Below are 23,833 nucleotides of genomic sequence, written 5' to 3'. Positions count from 1 at the left end.
AAGCTTTAGTACCTATTCGTAAGTAGCATGAAACTTCCGTGATTGGCTGATGTGTGATATTATTGTAAACGCGCATACGTCGATTACGTTTTTAAGCTACAACTGACAAAACCATAAATAAGCATAATCAAGCAAATGAATCTGCGATTCAATGTAAAAAATGTTAAAATATACAGAATGGAATTATATGCGCAGGAAAAACTATAGTTGCGCATCCATTGTGGACATTCAACGCATATGAATAATAGATCTATATGTATATCATTTAGTTCCATTTTTCTATGTACAAGTATAAATAAGGCTGATAAACTGTAAATAAGAATTCCGAACGTCTCAACCATCGGTATTACCGATTAAGGAAATCACTGTTTTCTTTTTTTTTTCTTTTTTTTTTTTCTTCTTTTTGTGAATTGTTCATCATTCATTCATATTGTACATCTATTTGCAACTCGTGTGCTATTCCTCAAATACGCTAAAGAGTTTTTCATGCTCCTGCATACTGATGCGAGTTACGATATCAGTAGAATTTAGAGTTGTAACTTTTAGAGTTGTACTTCACAAATGATGTTCTAATGTATGGCAGCCCCGTTCCCCCCGCCCCTCTTAACGTAAATACTTATTCTGAAACACGACGATGAGGCATTATAAGCATGATATTCTACAAAGCAACAATGTTCATGTGGATTCAAGTTGAAGAAGATAATTCATATTATTTTATGAGCTTGATAACTTAACAAACGCTAATATAAATTATATATTTATTTTGATCAAGAATTATCTTTTGAGCGATGCTTTGTACAAGTAAGAATCATGAAATTATAAAAAAAGGGGGAATTATCTGCGTATACCTCTTATATATGTATACATCATGTTCATTGTAAAAAATGATCGTTAACTCGTTTTTATGTCATTGACATTAATGTCAAGCGTATTGAGGTAGATTGTCACTCCAGTATGTTTTTCTTTTTCCTTCAGACAAGGGTTATTATATATAAATGTACAATATTAAGAAAAGCTTGAGATATAAAGTATGCTCATTTTTATGGTTAAGAGGATTCGACTACCTTTGCCTCATGATCGCTCGACGTTGATAAAGATCCAAACTTTTTTACATAGTATCATACTGTTAGGAAAGATACAAATGATCCCACGTGTAATTCGCGTTATACTATGGGGGCGTTTAGTTAAGTGAATGGCAGACTTTCCAATTCGTCATGATCATTATAGTACAAACAGCAAGTTTAAAGTGTCTGTGTTTAGTGTCACTCTCGGTCCCTTTAATCTATCAAACAAATTATTCATGTGTTTTGTAATCCTCGGCGATCCATTTTGAGCTTAGCCATTGTGCTCATGTTTTATATGTTTCAAAAGTATGCGTAGAAATGATATTTCTACAATTAATCGTTATTGAACAAATTACGAATTGATCAAGATATATGGTATCTATGATATCCTGTTAATTAAAAATATTATAATACATATAAGTAATTTTCATGTGTTTTTTGAAGCCTCATATTAAGATAATAGTACACAATTTGTAACTATCTAAACATTTGTTGATGGCAGTGAAAAATGTTTAATAGTCATTCGATACGAGAAAAACAAGTTAGAAAGCTGCACCTTCAACCAGAAAATAAAAATCTCTGCCTGATCAGAAATGTGACACAAACAGACGGCACTACAGAATTCGCTAAACATTTAATCTTATAATACTGTAAATAACTACCTTTATTATATTTTATACTCTGCTGTTTGCACATAACATACGCAAGCACAATTCAACACAATTGTGTACACCCTTCTTATACGTTTCTACACATTTATCTTTGCAAGCAAAACGTCTTTTGAATTATTGCACGGTCGAATCATAATATTGATTTTGCGTCTGCATTCTATGCATTAAGCAATGTTGAAAAATTTTGAGTGAAGCGGTCGTCTCTTCGTAATATTGTTTGTGAAAATGGAAACAATGATATGAAACAGTTTTCCACGTGCTCGTTTTCCGCTTAAGTAGAAAAAAAAGGAAAAAAAACACTTGAAACTTTATGATGACAGTATTACGCTTTTGCGTAAGGTAACCGCATAGTAATATATTGGTCATTATCTTTTAGGGATACCGACAACTAACAATTCAAGTTAAAATCTCCATTATGCAATATGTGAGTCGTTTTCTATTGTCCAATATACATATATTTTCAAGCTTGCATAGATGTATTTTCACAAGGGTTGGAAATATCGGTTCCTAATTCTTTTCTCGTTTCAAATGAAATGAAGTGAAGTAAAATAAAAACGACGCATATATTCGCATTCGTATTGCGTGTACAGAATGATCGAGCGAGCATCTTTGTACAGCTATTTTAACTTTTAACCTCAGTGCTTTCGAAACTTATCGGACACTGTGTAAATTTCACCGTAGCTGTTAAGACACTGCGAATATGATTCGCATTTTATGAGCTTCTCTGAAGAGAAGTACACCTCTGAATTACCTCTTGCTACATTTTGCACATTGGACGAGAATACACAATAGAATAACAGACAGATTAAATATTTTATTGTAACCATTGTATATTTTCGTATCTTCAGTAAATACTTACAAGAAGATCCTCATAGATTCCTTAAATATTTTTATATTAAATTTATATCCAATTTTTATGTATATGTGTGTTTATGCTCAATCAAATGATGTTGATACCAATGAATGATAGTAACAAAAATGCTATCATGAGGCAAAGTGTACATTGAACTATAAGAAACTAGTAATATTGGAGGTGTATCGCTCTTCGTAGATTGCCAAAGAACGATAGAAAATATAACTGAATTCCGTTCCTCTGTTCTTCCAAACTGAGAGAAAGAATTGATATTACTGTGCACAATGAGGAGATTCATGCAGAAATTTATAAAAATGTTTACAGTCGCGTTGCTCAGAGCAGCATAGAAGTTGGAACGAAGGAATCTAAAGACAAGACGGACTCTTTTTTGCATGCTCTAGTGAAAAAGAAAAACGAAACGAAAAATAAAATTAAAATGGTTTTTTTGGGGGGTTTTTTTTATTATTTAATTGATGTCAAAAAACAAAACCAATCGAAATTGTATCTAAACGAATTGCGTTTGTACAATAATCTTTTCTAAATTCTGTTTCTAAGTATATTGAACATTAGCAAATGATGATGAAATCTATTAATAGACAAGCACATAAATAAAGAAAGAAAAAAGAAAAACGATGAATTCTTAATACTATCGATGCAGAAATATTAGAATGATTGGGATCATGTACACGTATAACTTGTGTCAAGACTGAATTATCAAGACTTCGTAGGAGGTGGAACATTTTTGTAAATAATACTGCCTGAAAGAAATACATGTAGAAATTATACGAAAATTACAAAGATTGCAACCCTCATTTTAAATGTATTTTACTCCTCTTATGTCCTGTCTGTTTCATAAAGTCGTTATGCGTTCAATATTTAATTGTTTCAATAAAAAAAGTATATTAAGATAATAAAATATTTAAAATTACGTGTTATATTTATTACACAACAGGTTTCTTAAAATAACTGCAAGACCAACCGGCCTGCAAAGACAGTATTACAGATCTTATCACATTAAACACTATCATACAACTGACAGTATTTCTTAATGTTCTTCTGAGCTGTGATCGTTTTATTTTTATTTGATAACATGTTTTCATTTGTCCCCAAAGAAATTCTTCTGGTTCTCAAACATTCGTTTCCTTTTTTCCTCGTGCTTCTTTTTTTTTTTTTTTTTTTTTTTTTTTTTTTTTTGAGCGTTCATCTACGAAACAAGTAAATCGTTCTGCTAAGCATATAGGATTCATTTTGGATTGAATATTCGAAAGAAAGAACAGCTAACCAACGCTTCGAGATATGCTTTGCGAACGAAAAAAGCGTATAGAGTTCTTTTTCGAAGCATACAACTCGATAAACAAGGCGTTTCGCCCATTTATCTACTACGAGATAAAAAAAAAAGAAAAAATAATTCACGATCGATAACAAGGATTTATTCTTGCAGTGTCGCTACCAAAATTGCAACTATATCCTTAATTTATACATCGGTCGAGCGGAAGGTTCGAATCGAATCCCCAATTGAATGTCTCGAGGACAAAATATCGAAAGTCAGGAGAGAAAGAGAACGATAATAAAAAGAAGTATCACTTTTTCCAAGCGATCAACGTGTTTTCTGTCGCAATTCACAAAATCGACGTTCTAATTCATGTTTAAGAGGTTAACAGACATAAATGTAGTCAAAATGTTCATATTTTTTGTTTTGTTTTTGCATCACGCACTTTTTATTCTACTCGATGATGTAGTTTATGAAAAATTCAAGATAGAGATAGAGAGAGAGAGAGAGAGAAAGAAGATCGTTATCGCAATAATAACTTATACACGCGGATGATATTAATTTGTACCTGTATGAGAAAATAATCGGAAAGGCACGATACTCGAGGCGATCTCAATCAAAGGCATGTATAATTGATAGACCATGATGCAGATAGAATCTCTTCAGCAATCAGTAAGCACTGCAGTTTGTCTCTCAATTTTTATTCCACATACTGGTATAACCGAGCAATTTTTCAATACGTGTACAACGTGGATCAAATCCCAAGCACGTATAATTTCATACAAACGATACCTATAACAAAATTGATCAATTTTGAATTTGTAATAAAGACAAATTCGAAAAATCAAACAAAAAGTAATATCTTTGTTCGAAAGGAAAAAAAACAACGATGCATCGATGAACCGTTTAAAAAACTTTACGTACGAGACTTATCATGAGACTCACGATCGAACGTTACAATAAAAATGGTACAAATTAATAATCCCGACTAATTTCCTTATTTTTAATATGTATGTTATATGTAGATCGACTTTTCCGTCGTTCGGTGCGTGCGATTTGATTCGTTACTACAATGAAGTTGTTCGCGGAACGCTGCAACGCGGTAAGAATCGACAATGATACAATCGAGATAATATAGAGAGGCCAATGTGCGCTTTCGATCAATTGTCGTATTTTGCGATTCGAATCAGAAGGTCGCGGAATCGAAGTGATCGTAAAATGTTAAGCCTTATCGTTTGCAACGCAATCTATAATTAACGATTCCCTCGGAAAGAAAGATAGAAAAATAGACGAGTCTCTAAAATTACGATACGACGAATAATAAAATATCTCTTGGCGCGTTTCGAGATCGTTTCTTGTGAAAAACGATATCCTTTCGTTGCCACGATGTTAGAAACGTAATTCGGAGCGAAAGCAAATTCGTAACGTTTGACGGTTCAACGATAGATATATAGAAAATGAAGAATTGTTAACAATAGAAATTTGTTCGGTTCTTCGGTTAAAACGTCGGAACGATCCACACTATTGTCGCTTTTGTCTCGTTCTACGTATCGCTATACGGATATCTTGGTCGAAGGATCGAAAGGTTAACGATTAATTCTTATCTGGTAGTAATTAGTGTACGTTATTCAAATATTAAAGACTTTTCACCCGAAGTTCAAGTCGCCGTGTCTCATCGTAACGAAAAATACAAAGAGAAAGAAAGAAAAGAAAACAAGGCAAAATCATCACGATGGAATGTAACGATGTTGTTCGCAGGAATGATGATAGATCGATCGTGCTTAAAATGGAGAGGGAATTAGTCGAAGTTACATACGGATGACAATGATGATCGATCGAGATGTTGCGACTGAATTAATAAATTAACGTGAAACGATTGCAAATAACAAATGGCGCTGAATAATCGGTCCCGTCGTGACGCTTCCCGAAGTTACTCGGTAAATATAGATATACATATATATAAATACACGTTACAGATGTTTACGTATATGTATATGTATACAAATTGGGTGTTTGATTCGCGTTTATCATTTTTTGTTTCTTTATATATCTACAGCTAAGGGCAGTATGTACAAGGGACAAAGGAATGTGAAATTTATCTTTTCCTCCATAGCCGCTATACGACAGGCCAGCAGCGTAATCTATTCGATATAGATATCCTCTATCGGGAAAGCAGTCTCGATGAACTTCGTGTAGAACCGATGGAAAGCACGCCTGGGGAAAAAGAACGTCACACACTTACAATTCAATTGAATAATATATTCAGGATAGGAAAAAAAAAAGAAGAAAAAACTTGCGAAACGAACATTGGTACTGTAAAATTTCATTTCAATTAAAATTCATATTAAAATAAAATTTTCAATTAACGTGTGCATTTAAAATTACACGAACTCTTGACTGGCAGTGAAGAAATGAAATTTGAATTATGTATCACGTTTGATTTAAATACTAGGAGAAAAAAATTTATTCATGAAGACGAACGATATTTATGGAGAAAACAAAACGATGTACTTACCCGACAGCTTCGGCAACAGGCCTCGTAGATTCTTGACCAATGAACACGTGGCAAGCGAACCTTTGCAAGGTAGGATGCTTCGTGATGAAGCCGAGGTAGCGATGATCACGAGGATGAAACGCACAAAACGAGACGTTCTTAAGCGAGTAGAAATAATCGTGACAGGGTCCCTGATTTTTCTGTGAACACACCACATTCCTATCAATTGAAACAGAAACAAATATACAGGTACACTGAGTGGGGAAATTTTCAAATTGATTTCCAATATACCCGTGGTTTACTCCTATCGACCATTCGAAGACCCTGATCGGACACCTCCAAGATACAGCTTTGCGAAACAGGTGATTCTTGCGAGTTTCCGACGATTCTTCGAACAGCTTGACAAACTACACCAGTACCTTTGTGCACCAACGTTTCCACAGATCCTAAATATCCAAGAAGATATCGTTCTCTCTTCACTTTCGGCGCCGATGGATCGAAGTCACTATAATCCATGTCGACCGCGTAAGCCGAGGGGAAGATACCTTGACGACCTGTTCTCAAGTTCACGCCTTCAATCCAAAACGCAAATGGATTAATCATCAAATAAACATTACATCTCTTTTTTTAACTTGCAGGCACACCAGTTGAAAATCAGTGGTCTATTCTACTTCTGAGTTCTGAACAATCCTTTGCAATAAGAAACAAGCGAATGAAAAAGAAGATAAAACACGAACCTTCACACCATAGATCATCCGCCTCCTTCTGAACATAAACAGGATCACCGATCTCGAGATCGATCTCATCGTGGTGTCTAGGCATAAATTTGTGCAAAGCTCGATGCGTCGCTTCGAGCAACTCCAGCTGAGTAAACGGGACACTGCCGCTTCCTTTTGAACCACCATAGAAACAGATATTATTCGAACCAAAATGAAAAAGAAATAACGTATAATCATACATTAGTTATTCGTTCGAAAAATATAAAACGCAGTCACCTGGTGAACTGCTCGGTGAAACAGAGTCCGTGTTCTGCAAAGTATTGCAGGGTATCGGCGACACGCTTTTCGGGCCATTTTCCGGCGAGTGAGCAGTGGAATGGCCACTGTCAGTGGCCATTCTCTCGCTGTCAGGTGAACTATCCTCATGGCGGAGCCTCGAGTGACATTTTCGTAGGACTAAATGGGGCCGACTTGAACTGGAACCCGTTGCTGCGTTCAATTCATCTGCCAGAGACAACGACGACTGCATGGGTATCTGACTGATGGGCAAAGCTGTAAGAAACAAGATTATTCCATAAAACAGACTAAACATAGATAAGATTTATTTTACTTGGACAGATAAACGGAACAACGACTACCTTTTTCAATGATGAGGTACCCGAAATTGTGAAAATTTACCATGTTACAATTTTCTCAATGTACAAACAACCGTCGAATAGAATTAAACGTAGTAGTGGTTGAATAAGTATTGGTATGAAGATAAGCGATTGTAACCATTGTAACAGCCACAGGTAAATAAGTCTCGGTCAGATGTGCGGACCTCGAACAAGTGGTGTGACGTAAGTAGATGTCATTATGGATTTTCTTTCACTGCGGTCGTCGATTCTGCGGTTGGATGCGTGATATCGTCAGGATCGGTGAATCGTGGCAGGTGATGAGAAACACGTAAGATATGACTGATTTCGCGATACATATATATCGTATTACATGTTAAGGTCACATTGTAACCACTATAATAATAACACACTTCTTTTCATACAAATTTTCACAGTGAAAGGTATTCGATCGTTTTTTGTTTTTTTGTTTTTTTACATCCTGTCATCACCTACCCCTTTGTATCACGAAGAAGCAAAATAATAAAAGAAAGAAGGAAGCTAATATCTGACGAACTAATTCATCGCTACTACAATCCTATAAATAAATTGATTCAACTGAAGGATTCAAGGTTAGCAGATGGTATGAAGTCTAAGGGAATACATCAATATTTACAAGTTCATTGTCTTACATTTCTTCGCCTTGGGGATTTCCGGTAGTCTCCGACGTCTGCGTTCGGTGCTACCACTTCCTGGACGATTCGACGGCACATGTTCCGGTGTTGGCCAGGAATTGAGACTCGAACAGGAATCCCCGATGTCGCTGACTACGCTATCTCTACCACCGTTGCCGGATCTGGTAGTGCTACCTCCACCAGGACCTGGTCCACCGACGCCTGCTGATCGACCCCTGCTGCTCAGTCCACCGAACAAGCTAATGTCACCCAAGGGTAGTCGTGTAGTGAGCTAAGCTACCTTTCACCATGCCATTTGGAGTGGATGTTTTTTGGTAATTTTTTTCTTTTGCTCATAGGAATTCCCGCAAGTGCAACTAAGAAATTATCATCGCATTAATTGAGAACAGATTACAGTTTCTCCTCCTGTTTGATCCTTTATACAGACATACTACAATTGATCATATCTTTACACACTTGAATCATTTTTGTTTGATCAGATGTTTTTTATCATTTTGTAATATAATTCCAGTGTTTTCAGATCGTACCTGGTCTATCGTTGAATAATTATGTAATCTGTTCTCAATGGTTGTTAAGAGAGAGGAATTCAGTTCTTCTGCTGATGCAGGAGGACACACGCATGGTACCGGGACATACTGTAAGGGGCTACAATCTTAGTTGCAAGTGGATCAACATGCAAACCTGCAATTTTTTTACCACATAGTGCACTTCTAAAATTGAAAGAATATCGATAGATTGTTTATTTTCTTCTTCTAAAGAGGAAATATAGGGAGCGTTTAAAAATATAATTATAACCTTTTACATAGGAGAATGTTTAAATCAACAGGGGAAACGGATATTTGCGTATTGGGAAACTTTCTCCTTGCATGCAGAGAGAGGTCAGAAGAAATTGCACTGAAAAAAAAAAACAGTTCCACAGCGGATGCAGGGCTAAATTTAGATTTCAACAGGCCAGCTATTCCTCGATCGATTTCAATGATATATAATTAATTAACCGAGGCACATAATCAAGTTGTATATTCTGTCAAAAAATAATTAGGGGCTCGCCTACTCTCGTTCGAATAATTATAAAATTCCACGCATTCTTTCGAGCAGAAAATCCTCTAATTATTTCAATGAAAATTCAAACTGATCGATATCATTATCTCGGAAAATCTGGGTGAAAGAAAAAGTTGCGCAATTCCAAACAAAACGTAATATCAATTCCTTTAGTCTCAGATCAGAAATGTAGATCTAATGGAATCTATATTCACAGATTGTAGTAAGAGTGTATAACACTTACGATGTTACCAACCTAAAGTCGCTATCGGCTACGATGGAGTTGTGATCGAGATCATCGCTATCGTCACCAGAAGAGTGCCCACTCTGGTTGTCGCGCCGATGGATAACCACCACTTCCTCATCGTTCGAGTCTTCAGCTACTCTGTCGCAAGATCTCTCGACTTCCACGTCGCTACCCTGCGACGAGGTCGGCGAATCGTCTATCATCACATCGTGAACCAGCCTATTTCCAATAAGGATTGAAAAAAATTAATACTTGATAACAAAAATTCCTCGAGAACAATGATCGAGTGTTACCTGTAAATGTTCTCATTAAAAATCGGCAGGTGATTTCGCATTATATTCGTAACCTTTGCTAGAATCAAGTATCGTCTCATGATAGAATTCGTAATGTGGAAATATGTAAAGAATAACGAGGACAATTTTAGAGAAACGTAATAATAGCAGTGCACGTAATTGGAACTTTCTTTTTGGATCTACGAGAGGATCGACTATATGAATTCTATATTATACAAATGAACGTTAATCCTTTTCACCGATCTTTTTTACTATAATTAGACGTTTTATAATATAAGAATTGCGTTCTTCTTCTGTGATGATAGAAGGTACCCTTTCGTTTCTAGGAAGTGACAATATGGTTTCATATGGTGCATTGAATGTATATATGTCAGTATGAATTGAAATTTCGAAACGAATCCGACGTGCCGCGCGTTCCTACGTCTTCTGTTAAAGTATTATCCATTTAAATGACAAGTGGATCCGAGTTGACGCGTTGGAACTCTTCGAGAACACTTCGTCACGACTAAGAAACACTCGAATATGAAGCAACTTATATATGTTGTAACAGGTAAAACAACAGTTATCTCGTTCGTTGGATTAGTAAACGTGTGTTAGTGTTCGTAGTAGTCGAAAATTATTTTAAAAAAAGTTACATTTTACTTTGTTGAAAAACATAAGAATAGTTTCTAATCTTAATTATTTCATAATATCGTGGAAACAAAGACGTTTCATCGTTTTAAGTTTGTTTCTCTTTACGAGCATCATCGGGAAACTTCTAAGCAATTCGTCGCTGCAAAGAAATGGGGGCGAAAGATTAGATAATTAACGATAAAAACTGAGACGCGAGTAAGATCCATTAATAGCGCGTGCTTGTTTTGTTTAAAAGCTGAGTAATCAAGACTGACAGCTAAAGTGGAATTGAATTTCGCGTTAGAGACGGACTCCTATCGATTTTATTTTGTTCCTTTTTAACGTTTCATCGAGTATCGCCAGCGTAAATAAATTAAATTCACTTGCATACGTTACGAGCAATTGCTCGTAAAAATATCGTCGAATTTAATAGGAAAAGTGACGATACTTGATTTAAAATTCATTAAATATTCACGAGTTTATAATTAACCTAGCAATTAACAATATTCAAGAAGTACAAAATGTAACTTGCACCGTTACAAAGGTACAGAGATAAACGAAAAGAGATCTTAGGTAAACTGTTCTATCAAAAAGAAAATATAAAATGATAAAAATAGTATTTAATGTGACCGATAGTGCAACTCAAACAGAATATTGAACTTTGCTATGTATTAATCAATATCTGTAGTGTGGCAAACGATAATATTTGGAAAGTGTTTTATATAGGCCGCATCCTTCTGCAACGAATTTATTCCACGCACACAGGGAACAACATCGACCGCGCCTCGACGGTGTATCTTTTCGATGCACCTATGCCTTGCCCCTTTAATCTCCTCCCAAAAGTGTGATTCGTCAGGTTAAAACGACGCTGGGCAATAAAATTCTGATACAACTTAATCGACACGCGTCGTATTCCTCTGCAGTTGCAAAATTAAGCGATAAAAACGCGAGAGACATTCTTTCGCAATGAATCGTAATCTTGCAGTCAATCGTACGTAATCATGTCAAGCTAATTTAATTTATAAGAACTATACATATATACATATAAATGTATATATATCTACAATAACAAAAAATCGTATAATTAAAAGATTGAAATAGAATAAAAAAATATTGGTTTTTTTCTTTCATTCTAGACAGCTGCATAGAAGCAAGTTCACGATGCATCAGCCGTGACGATTCACATACAATATATCGTACACGTTCATTCACACCGAATGCCGTTGCGAAATTCATTCTACAACAACTTCCCTACAATTCTCAGTGCTTCTAACCATCCAACCCGAAACAATACGGTCACCCACCATAGTGTCAGAAGCCCTGTCATGGTTTCGGTAATGCGACCTCCCCATTCAAGGAACCTCATACGTCAAACATCGTTCCAATTCGATCATCCTATCGAAAGACAGAACTATCTCCTTCGAAAGACTCTACCATCCCTGACAATACAATAGAAAGAGAGAAATTGAAGCATAGTGTATGCCGTTAATATGCCAACTATGCTCATTTCATGCTATCGTTCGCCTGCTGTTACAGAGATCGCCTGCAAACGTCGTAAAACCCCGTACAGCCTGGAATACACACTCGCTGAAAGCACTGCACGACAGTGGAGACAGACTGTCGTTAATCTTTTCCACTCGAAGAGGGTAACAATCGACAGATACATTTTGTTTGACATCGTGCCGACTGATGAAATCAGTTTACAACCGTTTCGAGGCGTTACTTTAATTGCATGTGAGTACAGTGTTTCCCAGCGATTATACCCAGTCTGTACAGACGTTCATAATGTACACGTTGCACAGGCTCGGTCGAAACGTTCCCTATCGAAGGTGCAGAATCTATGGTGTACTCACGTGTAATTGGAAAGGGGCGCCTTGAGATGCTGGGGAAGCCTCTCGAAATAATGTCGGAACTCCTCGAACTCGCTGTCGGTGAAGGCGGCCGTGATGGCCTGAAGAAGAGCTGCTCGTCGACCCCCAGAAAAGCGTACAGGCCAAGATGTCGCTGACGTTGGGGACGACGTCGCGCGAGCACCGTCGCTCGCCAAGCCCTATTGATTCCTGCGTGGTGAACGCCGCGCACACCCCCGCGTGCACTCGACTCGATTTTCCGTGCTCGCCGCGAGGAAATCGAACGGTAGAAGCCAGCCGGCCTCTTCGAGGCCGAAAAACGCCTCGGTGAGCCGCACTTGTTCGATTTAATATTTGAATCGCGACCCGATCGCCGACCCGACAACCACTTCGCTATATCAACGATATCTATACGATAGAAATATTATCGAGATATCGGGTTGTTTGTACCGACAGTATAGTCCCGTTTCAGTTGCACCCTTTCACAGCAAGGCTGAACCCCTTTTATTCTCGACGCGGAAAAGCAAACAGATCGGTTTAGTTCGTTAACGAGAAACCCTTTAAACAAGGGAGAGAATCTGTTGTCGCTTTGGCGAGTTAACCTTTGCCGCGACCCAAAAGCAACTCCAGAAATCGAGAGCATTCATTCTTAATGCACCGCTTGCTTGATGGATATATGGGTAGGTAGGCTCGTATAGGCCTCGTATACTCGCGAAGGAAATGTTCGTGGGAATACAGGGTGTTTCGTAGAAATTTTAACACTTATGGGAAAGTTAGTTTTTTAGAGGAATGGAATTGATAAAACGATATATAGTAATAACAGATGCATTTTGTTTTCAAAGAGGCTACACATATTCGTCGTTATTCTACAAATACAAATTCAATATTCGTAATTTGCTTATATGCATATTTGATTAGACCAAACGATGCACCTCCTGCAAAAGTTATTTAAATTTGATTTGCTTTTTTATTTTGGATGTACAAATTGTCCATATAAGTCTTAACACTTTTTATTTAAGCACCCTGCATGATATAGGACTATACTCGAATGTCGTATCATGCATACTGCATGGAAGATAGATTTTAATATGCAAAAGAGTATGGTTAACGAGATGGGGTCGTCGAAGGCGAAAAGTAGTTACGGACAACCCAGCGAGAGTAATTAGCGCCGGTTAATCGAGTTAAAGAAGTTGCCAGCACGAAAAGTTTAGGGTAGGGAGACACAGTTTTGCACGCAGTCCACCTCGTGACCTTGCGCGTCTTCTTTGTAGATTCATGAATTAGGCTACTGTTTAGATTTCGTCCATCATCAGCGTTAGCGGTTTTCTAGCTAAAATGCGTACATACATACGTGAACAGCTAAACGATTTGCATTGGATCCATGCCAAAATTAAATTGGACCACAGATCTCCCTATATCAATCATCGTCTGTAACAGCGTCGTTTTCAATCCACTCGTTGTGCATAAAATACTCCTATTCCTTTTTTTTTCTCTTCTCGATTCTCCGTTTTCATTCGTCCCTTGCCATAGCCAGCTTCTTTGTTTCAGTCGGTTCATTCGTGCCTGGAAAGCGCTCCGAGAGGATCTTCCTGTCTGCAAACAGCGAATACCCATCGTCTTACTTAGTCCACCGACTATTTTCTTCTAATCGATCGAATGGTTTGAAGTGGCCGATTTGTATCGAGACTGTGGTTGAGGAATCTTAAAGAAAGTAGAGGCTCGACTCGACCGAGGGCACAAAATAACAGGAAGTACTGTTTAAGAGAATGTCAAAGAAATTCTGAAAAATTGTAGACGTTCCTCTAAGAAAAATTCGTACTTCATTACACGATATTGTAGTAATTTTCTTGGATTGTAAATTTGGCAATTTTGGTAATTCAACGATTCGGTAATCTTTAGCTCCGAAAAAGGGAAGGAATAAGACACGTCGTTTTGTCTGATCGAATCGTTTATTAGATACAAAGATCAAATTCGTGTTTCTTGACCTCGAAGATATTCGCGACACAATAGAAGCAAATTACGAATATTGAATTTGAAGCTCGAAGGATCACAGCAAGGAAGGAGATATCTCTGTGAACAAAGAGTAAATTTCGCAATGCGGGTGATATGAAAGACAAAGTACAGCGATACCCGAGTAAAATTCATCTTGATAAACGTTATTGTACACGAACAATAGTTGCTCAGTTTCGATATACGAAAAATCGAGCACTATAGAAGAAACGAAAAATCAATACGATTGACCAAAACTTTGTAGCACAATACGATATGCCTTATCGAATAATTGAATCTCCCCGTTTATCAGCGTTTCCTCGAGCAGTATTCCGGGATGTGTTTTCGGCGTGAAAACCGATTTAGCAACTGGCAGAGACGCAACGATAAACGGAAGATCCACTCGGCAGATCGAAGGATACTCTCAATTCTCTTAATGCCAGAGAAACTCTCGGTATAATTTAGCAAGGGTGGTAGCTGATAGTGGTAAGTGATGGACATTGGTAATGTGCTGCATCTACTTTGCCACCGGGCGAACGAGCGTTCCCAAGCGTTCGAGAGCTTTTATTAAACACCCCCTTTGTTCTACTGCGAAAGAAATACAAAAGGCAGGATAGGATCGTCTTATTAAAATAAAGTAAAAAAAAAAGAAAAAATTCAATTCCCCGAAGCGAACTGTACCTTTCGAAAGTAATTCCTTCGTCTAAAAATACGATCGTTACGTGAATCACGATATTGCGTATTGTACAAATATTAAAAAATTCCGTAACAATCTGTATAATGATAAAAAGATGTATTACAATTGTCAGCGAGGAGAATGAAGTAAAAATCGGAACGAGTATCGCGACGTGTTACCGCAGACGAGTGCGAAAGGGGCATGAGAAATCATCGGTGATCGAATTCGTGCCTTTTCTGTGGCCGGCTAATTTCACTTGGCCTAGAAACAGGAGGAAGAAGAAGCAACGCCTAGCCGAGTGTATGCGAATCGAAAGGAGGAAACATCTTCGAGGGTGGATACGAACAGAGCTACCGAAAAAAATAGCCCCGTTCAGAAGACCTCTTCTCCCGTTCATCGTCGCCACTTCTTGCACCACCCACATCTCATGGGCTCCAGTGACGTCACGGCGGAATACATTCTGCAACCGACACAGTTACGGTTAAATGGGGTGAGCCAACACTCCTCTTCAACCCCATGAAAAGTCTTATCCGACCAATGGGGAAACTTCGTACTACTGTGCGTCGACCAATCGGGAACAGTTCGTCATTGAGAAGGTTTAGTACGCGGAGGGGACCGAGGTCTTAAAAAGAGCAGAAGACACTGGTACCGCGACACTGTTGCTCGTGGTCCTTGAAAGGGTGAATCTTGTTCAACTTGAAACGATCGCCAGTTTTGCCGGTGTACTCTGGTGTTATCGTTACTGAGATACCTAGATTTCTGTAACACTTCTTGCATCGTACGGTTGAGAAAGTACAGTCGAAGTAGGAATAAGAAATTTCGGTAGGAAAATTGTAGTATTCTTTCTGGAGGAAAAATCATCATGAGTGGCTCTGGAAAAGGTCTTCTTGGGGTGTGGTTGTACAGAAGAGGAGAACACTGGGCTATCAAAGAAGGAAGTCCTCTACACAAATCGAGAGATGTGCGTTGGTTTGAATTTTGTGCAAAGTGTAGAATATTTCTTTCAACCCTCAATTTTCTAGTTTTTTCATCGAAGTATTAAAGAAAAAGTAGTTTTTTTTAAACAAGTATTTGGTAAATCTTTTTAATCATTTCGATCAGGTTTCGCAAGCTCAGCGAATTTGCTCCCCTTTGATCCCCTTTCTTTTACATTCTCTTCTCACATAGTTTTTTTCACAAGAATTCTTCGACTTATTAGTGTAAAAAGTAGTGTAAAAATAGTCAAATAGGCAAAGTAAGGGAATTTAATCAAATGATACGCAAAAGTTGAGCGAAACGCCTGGATATGTTCTTTCATTCGTTCAGATCCCCATGGTCGAGCGAAAGCAGAACGGCGACAACAAAAATTCTGTCGTCTTTTCGTTGAAAAATCAAGTCGGTGGTTTGGCACGAGCGTTGCAAGTATTCCAGGTACGATGTTTAACGACATTAAACAACATCTAGCGTAAATAATTAACTCTACGACAATTAAGTGAAAGAACATACTTTCGTCCGTTTATTATTGCACACAAATCTTAATACACTTTTACACATCGTTATTTTCTATAAAAATGATTCACAAACTCGTATATTTACTAAAAGGTGAAAGTTTAATCATCTCGTAATAGTCATTCGGTTTCAAACTTCACGAACACTTAACACGTTTTATAATCGTATTTTTCGATATTGTGAAAATTACGATACGCAGAAAACTCTCGAAGAAAATGTACAAATACACATTTGCATGAATGTTTCATTAAGGATCTGGGTGTGAATGTCATTCATATCGAATCACGGAAATCGATGCGACGCGGTTCGGAATTCGAAATCCTCGTTGACGTCGAATGCGATTCAAAAAGAATGGAGCAATTAACGAAAATGTTAAGTCGCGAAGTTGCTGCTATTAATTTAGCGCAGTACGAAGAAATGGGCAGTATTCCTCACGCTCCATCGCTTTCTGCCGCTCCAAGTTTCGGTAAGTTTCTTTTTTCATCATTTTTAATAAACTTTCTCTTTTTATCGAGACACCATTCTAGATATTATTTAGACATCTTTAACTTCTTCGTATAAATTTCAAAACGTAGACAATTGTAAGCGGTAATTTTATAAGAGAAATTTTGGTAGAAAACAATGTTCACAACGAATTTCACAGCGAAGTGAAGTTTTTGAAATGAAAAATTGCAACGGGCCAACGAACACCCCTTCACATTCAAACTTTGCAGATTTCAGTGAAGTAGACATGCCCTGGTTCCCACGAAAAATATCGGATCTAGATCAGGCTCAAAAAGTGCTAATGTACGGATCTGAATTAGACGCAGATCATCCTGTACGTTTTTTCTTTTACCTATCAATTCGTTCCTCTTATCGGATATACAATAAATAGAAATACAATTGTTGGTAATAAATTGAATTGGACACTTTCAGGGCTTCAAAGATCCGGTGTATCGTAAACGTCGTGTACAATTCGCCGATATCGCGAACAGTTATAAATAGTACGTTAAAAATAAATAAACTACTATAACAAAATATACTTAATTACGAGATCGAAACATTGTTTCACATTAACTAATCGATTTTCAGTGGTCAACCAATTCCTCGTGTACAATACACGTCAGAGGAGATCCGAACATGGTTTGTACCCCTTCTTCTTTTTTCAATCTTAAACAAATATTTTTACAACAGATTTCGATAAAAATAGATGAAATTGTTATCGTTAAAAACTTCTGCTCATTACGTGAAATCGTCGTACGTGCTTCGACGAACACGAAGGTAATCTATAACAAAGGGGAGACTATTCTTTCGATATCTTCGCGTGATTTTCCTTCGATTACGAAACAGCTTCCGAGTTCTGCCAATACAAAACGAAAAGTTTCTCCTCGATCCACCGTCTTCGCGACGTGTGAACAAGCCAAGGTTGGCTCGCGTTGAATGCACCCCTTAATTGTCCTTATTTGATTTATCCTCACGATCTTCGAGTGACATCTTCAATTCAATCTCTGCCAGATTGTGTAGGAGAGAATTGCGGATAAATAAACTAGTCTAGCGGAAATCTATGAAGTGATGTTACAAATAAGGAAGTTTTAATACCAATTACCAGCGTTAACAATATTTCAACAATTTTGATAATAGAAAATTCTCGTAATACAGGGGAACAGTTTTCCGCGAATTGCATCAACTTTACCAGAAACACGCTTGCAAGGAGTATTTAGAGAATTGGCCAAAATTAGAGAAATACTGTGGATATAGGTAACAATTGTTGCTTGAATTAGATTAAATTCGTATTAAATACAATTGATATAAAAGTTCCTTATTTTATCAATAGAGAAGATAACATTCCTCAATTACAAGACGTGAACGTATTCTTGAAACGTATGTATTCGTTTAATTGAATTGTAAATTATTAAAGAACAAAAAAAAAAACAAACAAAAAAGACAGAGATATACTTCGTTTATGATGGCTATTAGGAACAACTGGATTTCAACTTCGACCTGTGGCTGGGTACCTTTCACCTAGAGACTTTTTAGCCGGCCTTGCTTTTCGAGTATTTCATTGTACGCAATACATTCGACATTCGTCGGATCCGTTTTACACACCTGAGCCGTAAGTAATTTTGTAAACATAAAAATGATATCGAACGACAGAAAAGGTGTACAAAAACGATAAAAGTACATACATGCATAGTGAGACGTCGTGCTTCTTCGTTGTTTCTCTTTTGTTTTTTTTAAATTCTTTTCATTTCTTCCTTTATCTACATTTCTTTAAACATTTACAGAGACTGCTGTCATGAATTGTTGGGACACATGCCACTTCTAGCGAATCCAAGTTTCGCTCAATTCTCGCAGGAACTAGGACTCGCCTCCCTCGGAGCTTCGGACGAAGACATCAATAAATTGGCAACTGTAAGTGTACCGTGCTCGAGGCAATTCCTTAGCCTCATCAAAAGTTTACAAAAATTTATTTGAAAGCGCTAAAAGGGAACATACCATTCTATATTAGGTTTTCTTCTCTTCTATTTCACTTTTTTTCCAGCTCTACTTCTTTACCGTGGAATTTGGATTATGCAAGCAAGACGGTGTGCTCCGTGTTTATGGAGCTGGTTTACTGTCCTCTGTCGCAGAACTGAAACACGCAGTTTCCATTCCCGAGAAAACCTTTCGTTTCGAACCGGACATAACTTGCAAGCAAGAATGCATCATTACTGCGTTTCAGAACGCTTACTACTACACTGACAGCTTTGAAGAAGCTAAAGAAAAAATGCGGTATATACATATATGTTACTATTTAATTCAAAGATTGTACTATAAATTTGTGAAAAACTAATTTTATATGATAGACAGTATTATAATGAACAATCACAATTTTTAGGGCATTTGCTAATCAAATACAACGTCCATTTGGCTTGCGCTATAATCCTTATACGCAATCGGTGGACGTTCTTACGGATGCTCAAAAGATTACAGCGGTGGTCAGTGAACTTAGAGGCGACCTTTGTATAGTTTCGAACGCCCTCAAGAAGATTCATGAGCAGGACGATACAGTGGACGTTGAAAGGATAACCAGTCTTTTAACACAAGGTATCGAACTACCTCAAGATACATCGTCTTCTGATAGCGATATCGATAAAAGTCCTAATGTCGAAGCACCCCAGAAACCAATACAAGATCAAAATAAAGAATTTTCTTCCGATGGTAATATAGTCAGCGCACAAGATTAAGTAAAACTTTTTCTATAGAATTTCAAATTTTATGTGTGTTGTAAATTGTTGTTAATCCTGAAATGTTATTTCTTTAAACATACTTTACGGATAGAATTATTAAATCTATAAATTAGTGTTCTATTGAATCTAGTGTATACCATATGATATATTATAGCTTAAAATTATGTAGCAATAGTATATGCAATATACAGGAGTGAAATTCTTTATGCTTGTGGAAAATTGTTTGAACTAGATAATTATTAAGGCTGCAATATGTAGACAAAAAATAGATAAGGAATTATGCAAAGTGTAATAATTAAACGTTTTAATGAATTAACATTTCCACCTTTTACATGTAACCATTTTTTATTTTCGTTTCAATAGTGTTTTATTTATAGAACATGTAGCATAGTCGAATTTATAAACTCGCTTTTTAGTTTATTTGTGATAACACAGACGAGGTCTATGGTGATAAATGTGTATCAGCTATCGGTATGTAAAATTAAAAAATGTATATCTAATTTTTTATTATTTTTTATGGTCGTCAATGACTTAAACATCATTATTATTTAACATGTATTAATTTTATACGTTATTTATATTTATATACCCTGTATGTTTATGAATTAAAAAATCATACTTTAAGAACTGTTTCTATGAGCAGAATAACTGTAGTGCATTCTAGATTATTCATACTCTTTCGACACACCTGTTTCATCTGTGTTCAAATTTAGTTGCATACAATTGATGGTTTAAGGAGGTTATTAAAAAGGAGATATCAGTTGTGATATTAAAATACGAAAAGTAAAATGTATCCAAAGAGCATTAAGTGTATTTATATCTAATACAAATAATTCTGCTAATAATTTGACAGTACGCATTAATAAATGTTGAATAAAGAAAAGGTCATCTGTCAAATGAATGAAACAGTAGTTAATTAACAAAATGATTAATCAAACAAACGTTACGTAAGAAAAACAATGTTATATCTTCCACTACCAGAAACGTAATGTATGAGTCCAGAGTATTTAAATCATTATGTTTTTTTTAATAACCATATTTTAAAGACGCTCGTATATAAACATGGCGCAAATACAAACTTCGGGCGTTGATGGACTGCCAAAGCATTTTGTTACCGCTATGCGTACACTTTTTGATATAATGGATGATCAAAATACAGGCTTTGTCAAATTTTCTGATATTGAAGGCAGATGGCAAGATGATGGAACACAAGGTCTTCCAAAAGGTGTTTTAGATAGCCTCAAAAAAGTCACACCACCTAATGGTTTATTATCTTTCGAAAGATTTTGTACGGGACTTAAGATATGTTTATTACAAATTCAAACAGAGACTGATTCTAAAAAACATGATGGTCAACCGAATAGACCTCCATCTGCTCCAATTCTTATACCTGATAATCAAAATAAAATAACATGGACATCTCCAAATACAGCAACTATTAGACCAAATAATGCAATATCTCAACACCGTACATTAAGTATGCCACAGTTATTAGCAGGTCAAAAAGATGTTAATCATGCACAATTAGAATTAATGGATGGTAGAAGTGGGCCTGACTCAAAACTAAATAAGGCATATGGACCTCCAAAACCTCCAAGAACAGGTGCTGCATTAGAAACTAGAACTATTAATTCAGATAGAAATTTTGACAAATCTGAAATTAGAACTGTATTACAAAATTGGCAGATGGGTTTATTAATGAATGATGATAAAACTATAGAAAAAAGACAATTACCAGCAGTGAACTACAGATCTGACACTAGAACATTATTAAGACCAACTAGAGTATTGGGAGATGGTAAAGCAGTTGATTTGCAAAATAATCAAGTTGGTCTACAGCCTAAAAAAACATTAAATCGACGCAGAGAACCTAGGCGCCATACGTTGCAGAATGGTATTGATTACAATATGGTAAAGATATTCTCCTCTAGGATTCCCAACTAATGATTAGTGACTGGTTTTGGGTATGCATGAAATTTAGTAATCATTAACATGAAGACAATAATACAATATACTAAATATTGTTCAACTTATCATGTAACATGCTTAAATGACATTCAAGTAGATTATATAGTTGGGAAGCCTGTTTCTTAATTCTTAGTGATAGAAACTATTTAAAAATATTTTTATTTTTAGATGAAAAGAATGAAACAAATTGAACAAGAAAAAGATGTATTACTTCAAGGTTTAACTGCAGTTGATAAAGCTAGAGAATGGTACTTGAAACAAGTTTCCTCTACTCAGGAAAAAATCAAGCACCTTGGACGTATGGGATCTCATGTGGTATCAAGTGTTTTTCTTTTAGTTTGTTAACTACTTTAAATGTTTATCATTAACATGTGTATCTTTTTAGGAACAGTGGACAGAAGCACAGCAAGAACGTTTAGAATTACAACGTGCTCGAGTATTAGAAGTCAATAGACATCTAGCTGCATTAATAAGTAGCTGGGAACGTGGTGGACTTCCTCTTCACATGAATCTTGCTTTTCTTAGTACTCCAACATCAACACAACTTCAACAAGATATGTTATCTAGGCTAAAACAACAAAACCACAGACTAACAGAAGTAAGTTAAACTGATACTTATTGTATATAATTAATGACATAGTTAATTCATCTATAATAATTGAAAATTAGGAAGTCAGTAAAAAGAGCCAACGAATAGCGATACTTGAACAAGAAAAGGATAACTTGGTTCGTGAATTGTATAATAGGCAAAGTAGTATGGTGCAATCTAGAAGAGCAACAATGATTCATGAACAACATGATCAAACATTCATGTAAGGTACTAACTGTTACTGTTTGAATACCTTTATGTGTAATATAAAATTATCTTTTACATAAATATTACTTTTTTAGAATATAAATACAATAATCAAGAAAATTTGCAAATGAGTATATAATGAACTCCATTCAAAGTATCAAGCACACATGTATTAAAAAAATTATTTGAGATAATTGTTATATTTAAACTTCAGGTTATACTTGTAAAGTATTTGTTAAATATTCCCAGTACTAATACTCGAATTAGTTATGTATTGTAAATGAAGTGCCTTGAAATTTTTATAATCCGTCCAAGAATCGAAAGATTGTTCTATTTCAATAAATTATTATTCTAATTAACAAAACCGCCTTGACCCAATTTTTGATGTTGCTATATCATAATTTCGGTTTGTTTGCAAAATTCGATAAGTTTATATTACATATTTTATACCGATTGTTCTTATCGCATAAATAAATATTCTTAAAAGAAAATTGCACAAACAAATTATGCATGTTCCTTGATGTGAGCTACATCTACTTCCGGAAATATGGCAATCCGTGTCAAATGTTATCGAACATTAAAATATGATAGCATACTTTTCTGACTATCCAACCTTACAGTTTGCGTCAAAGTTACTTAAAAAATGCAATAAACGCATTAATTTAATATTATTGCAAAAGTAAGCAATATTTGTAAAAAGAAAACATAATAAATATTTGGAAAATTAAATAATTACATTATGTATTTACATTTTTCTTTGAATATAAAAGGAATTTGAGTTATTTCTGGGACTGGAAAACTAATAACGTTTTCAGCCGACCATGTGGTCGATTTGAAAAAATATGTGTCGGATGGTACAACAGATTGGGGCTAATACCAGACAATACATGCAGTGTTTCGTAAATCTTAGGTAATACTTTCCCGTTCTTAAAAAATCTCCATTTTTATTTTGTTTGAAATAATATATGTATATACAAATAAACAATGTTAATAATAAAATATCACAATCATTTTTATAAAATTAACAAATTCGTTTAATACGTGCAACTTTTCTAATGCTATTTCAATCCCGACTGCAGTACATATACTTACCTTCGCTGTGGTATATACTAATAATTTATATTAGTAAAACGAACGGAACTATCTAAGCAAGCTGTTAAAAATATTAGCGTCATGTAGTCAACGACTGATTTTATACGCCACGCATGGTTCCTTAGTCCAATGGAGTCTGGTGGGCATCCTAGTTAAGCGCTTTAGTCCGCATTTAGTTAATAGTCGTGAAGAGGCAGTTGCCTGTAGTTGTTTGGA

General features: G+C 36.0%; 3 protein-coding genes across 3 annotated transcripts; 2 read left to right on the top strand and 1 right to left on the bottom strand.

Moving 5' to 3' along the window:
* Positions 1-5,527: 5,527 nt before the first annotated feature.
* On the bottom strand, positions 5,528-15,488 carry LOC108570419 (JNK-interacting protein 1). The gene is made up of 9 exons (XM_017932279.1): positions 15,407-15,488; positions 12,403-12,511; positions 9,642-9,863; positions 8,357-8,598; positions 7,348-7,623; positions 7,090-7,242; positions 6,644-6,924; positions 6,374-6,552; positions 5,528-6,072 (listed from the first exon to the last, which is right to left on the bottom strand). Exons 1-9 carry the CDS (start codon positions 15,486-15,488, stop codon positions 6,000-6,002), a joined length of 1,617 nt encoding a protein of 538 aa, XP_017787768.1. The 3' UTR covers positions 5,528-5,999.
* Positions 15,489-15,926: 438 nt separating this feature from the next.
* On the top strand, positions 15,927-19,758 carry LOC108570417 (tryptophan 5-hydroxylase 1). The gene is made up of 12 exons (XM_017932278.1): positions 15,927-16,025; positions 16,370-16,474; positions 16,805-17,018; positions 17,266-17,369; positions 17,468-17,535; positions 17,624-17,674; positions 18,191-18,289; positions 18,366-18,412; positions 18,509-18,644; positions 18,817-18,943; positions 19,074-19,303; positions 19,410-19,758. The coding sequence occupies exons 1-12, from the start codon at positions 15,927-15,929 to the stop codon at positions 19,756-19,758; spliced, it is 1,629 nt and encodes a 542-aa protein (XP_017787767.1).
* A 982-nt stretch (positions 19,759-20,740) lies between these two features.
* On the top strand, positions 20,741-22,545 carry LOC108570468 (suppressor APC domain-containing protein 2). Its single transcript, XM_017932334.1, has 4 exons — positions 20,741-21,672; positions 21,898-22,044; positions 22,115-22,327; positions 22,399-22,545. Exons 1-4 carry the CDS (start codon positions 20,824-20,826, stop codon positions 22,543-22,545), a joined length of 1,356 nt encoding a protein of 451 aa, XP_017787823.1. The 5' UTR covers positions 20,741-20,823.
* The last annotated feature ends 1,288 nt before the right edge of the window (positions 22,546-23,833 follow it).

This window comes from Habropoda laboriosa, unplaced genomic scaffold (genome assembly GCF_001263275.1).
Source record: "Habropoda laboriosa isolate 0110345459 unplaced genomic scaffold, ASM126327v1 scaffold84, whole genome shotgun sequence".
NCBI lineage: Eukaryota > Metazoa > Arthropoda > Insecta > Hymenoptera > Apidae > Habropoda > Habropoda laboriosa.
Note: the sequence above shows the minus strand (reverse complement) of the source record. Positions and strands in the feature narration are given on the sequence as shown.

Coding starts and splice junctions, on each gene's coding strand:
- LOC108570468 (XM_017932334.1), top strand. CDS start 20,824: ATGGCGCAAATACAAACTTCGGGCGTTGATGGACTGCCAAAGCATTTT. Junction 21,673..21,897: donor ATGGTATTGATTACAATATG/GTAAAGATATTC, acceptor TTTTATTTTTAG/ATGAAAAGAATGAAACAAAT. Junction 22,045..22,114: donor GACGTATGGGATCTCATGTG/GTATCAAGTGTT, acceptor GTATCTTTTTAG/GAACAGTGGACAGAAGCACA.
- LOC108570419 (XM_017932279.1), bottom strand. CDS start 15,488: ATGTGGGTGGTGCAAGAAGTGGCGACGATGAACGGGAGAAGAGGTCTT. Junction 8,599..9,641: donor GACTTTAGGTTGGTAACATC/GTAAGTGTTATA, acceptor GGGTGACATTAG/CTTGTTCGGTGGACTGAGCA. Junction 6,925..7,089: donor GGATGATCTATGGTGTGAAG/GTTCGTGTTTTA, acceptor TTTGGATTGAAG/GCGTGAACTTGAGAACAGGT.
- LOC108570417 (XM_017932278.1), top strand. CDS start 15,927: ATGAGTGGCTCTGGAAAAGGTCTTCTTGGGGTGTGGTTGTACAGAAGA. Junction 17,370..17,467: donor AATTAGACGCAGATCATCCT/GTACGTTTTTTC, acceptor GGACACTTTCAG/GGCTTCAAAGATCCGGTGTA. Junction 18,290..18,365: donor GAGAAATACTGTGGATATAG/GTAACAATTGTT, acceptor TTTTATCAATAG/AGAAGATAACATTCCTCAAT.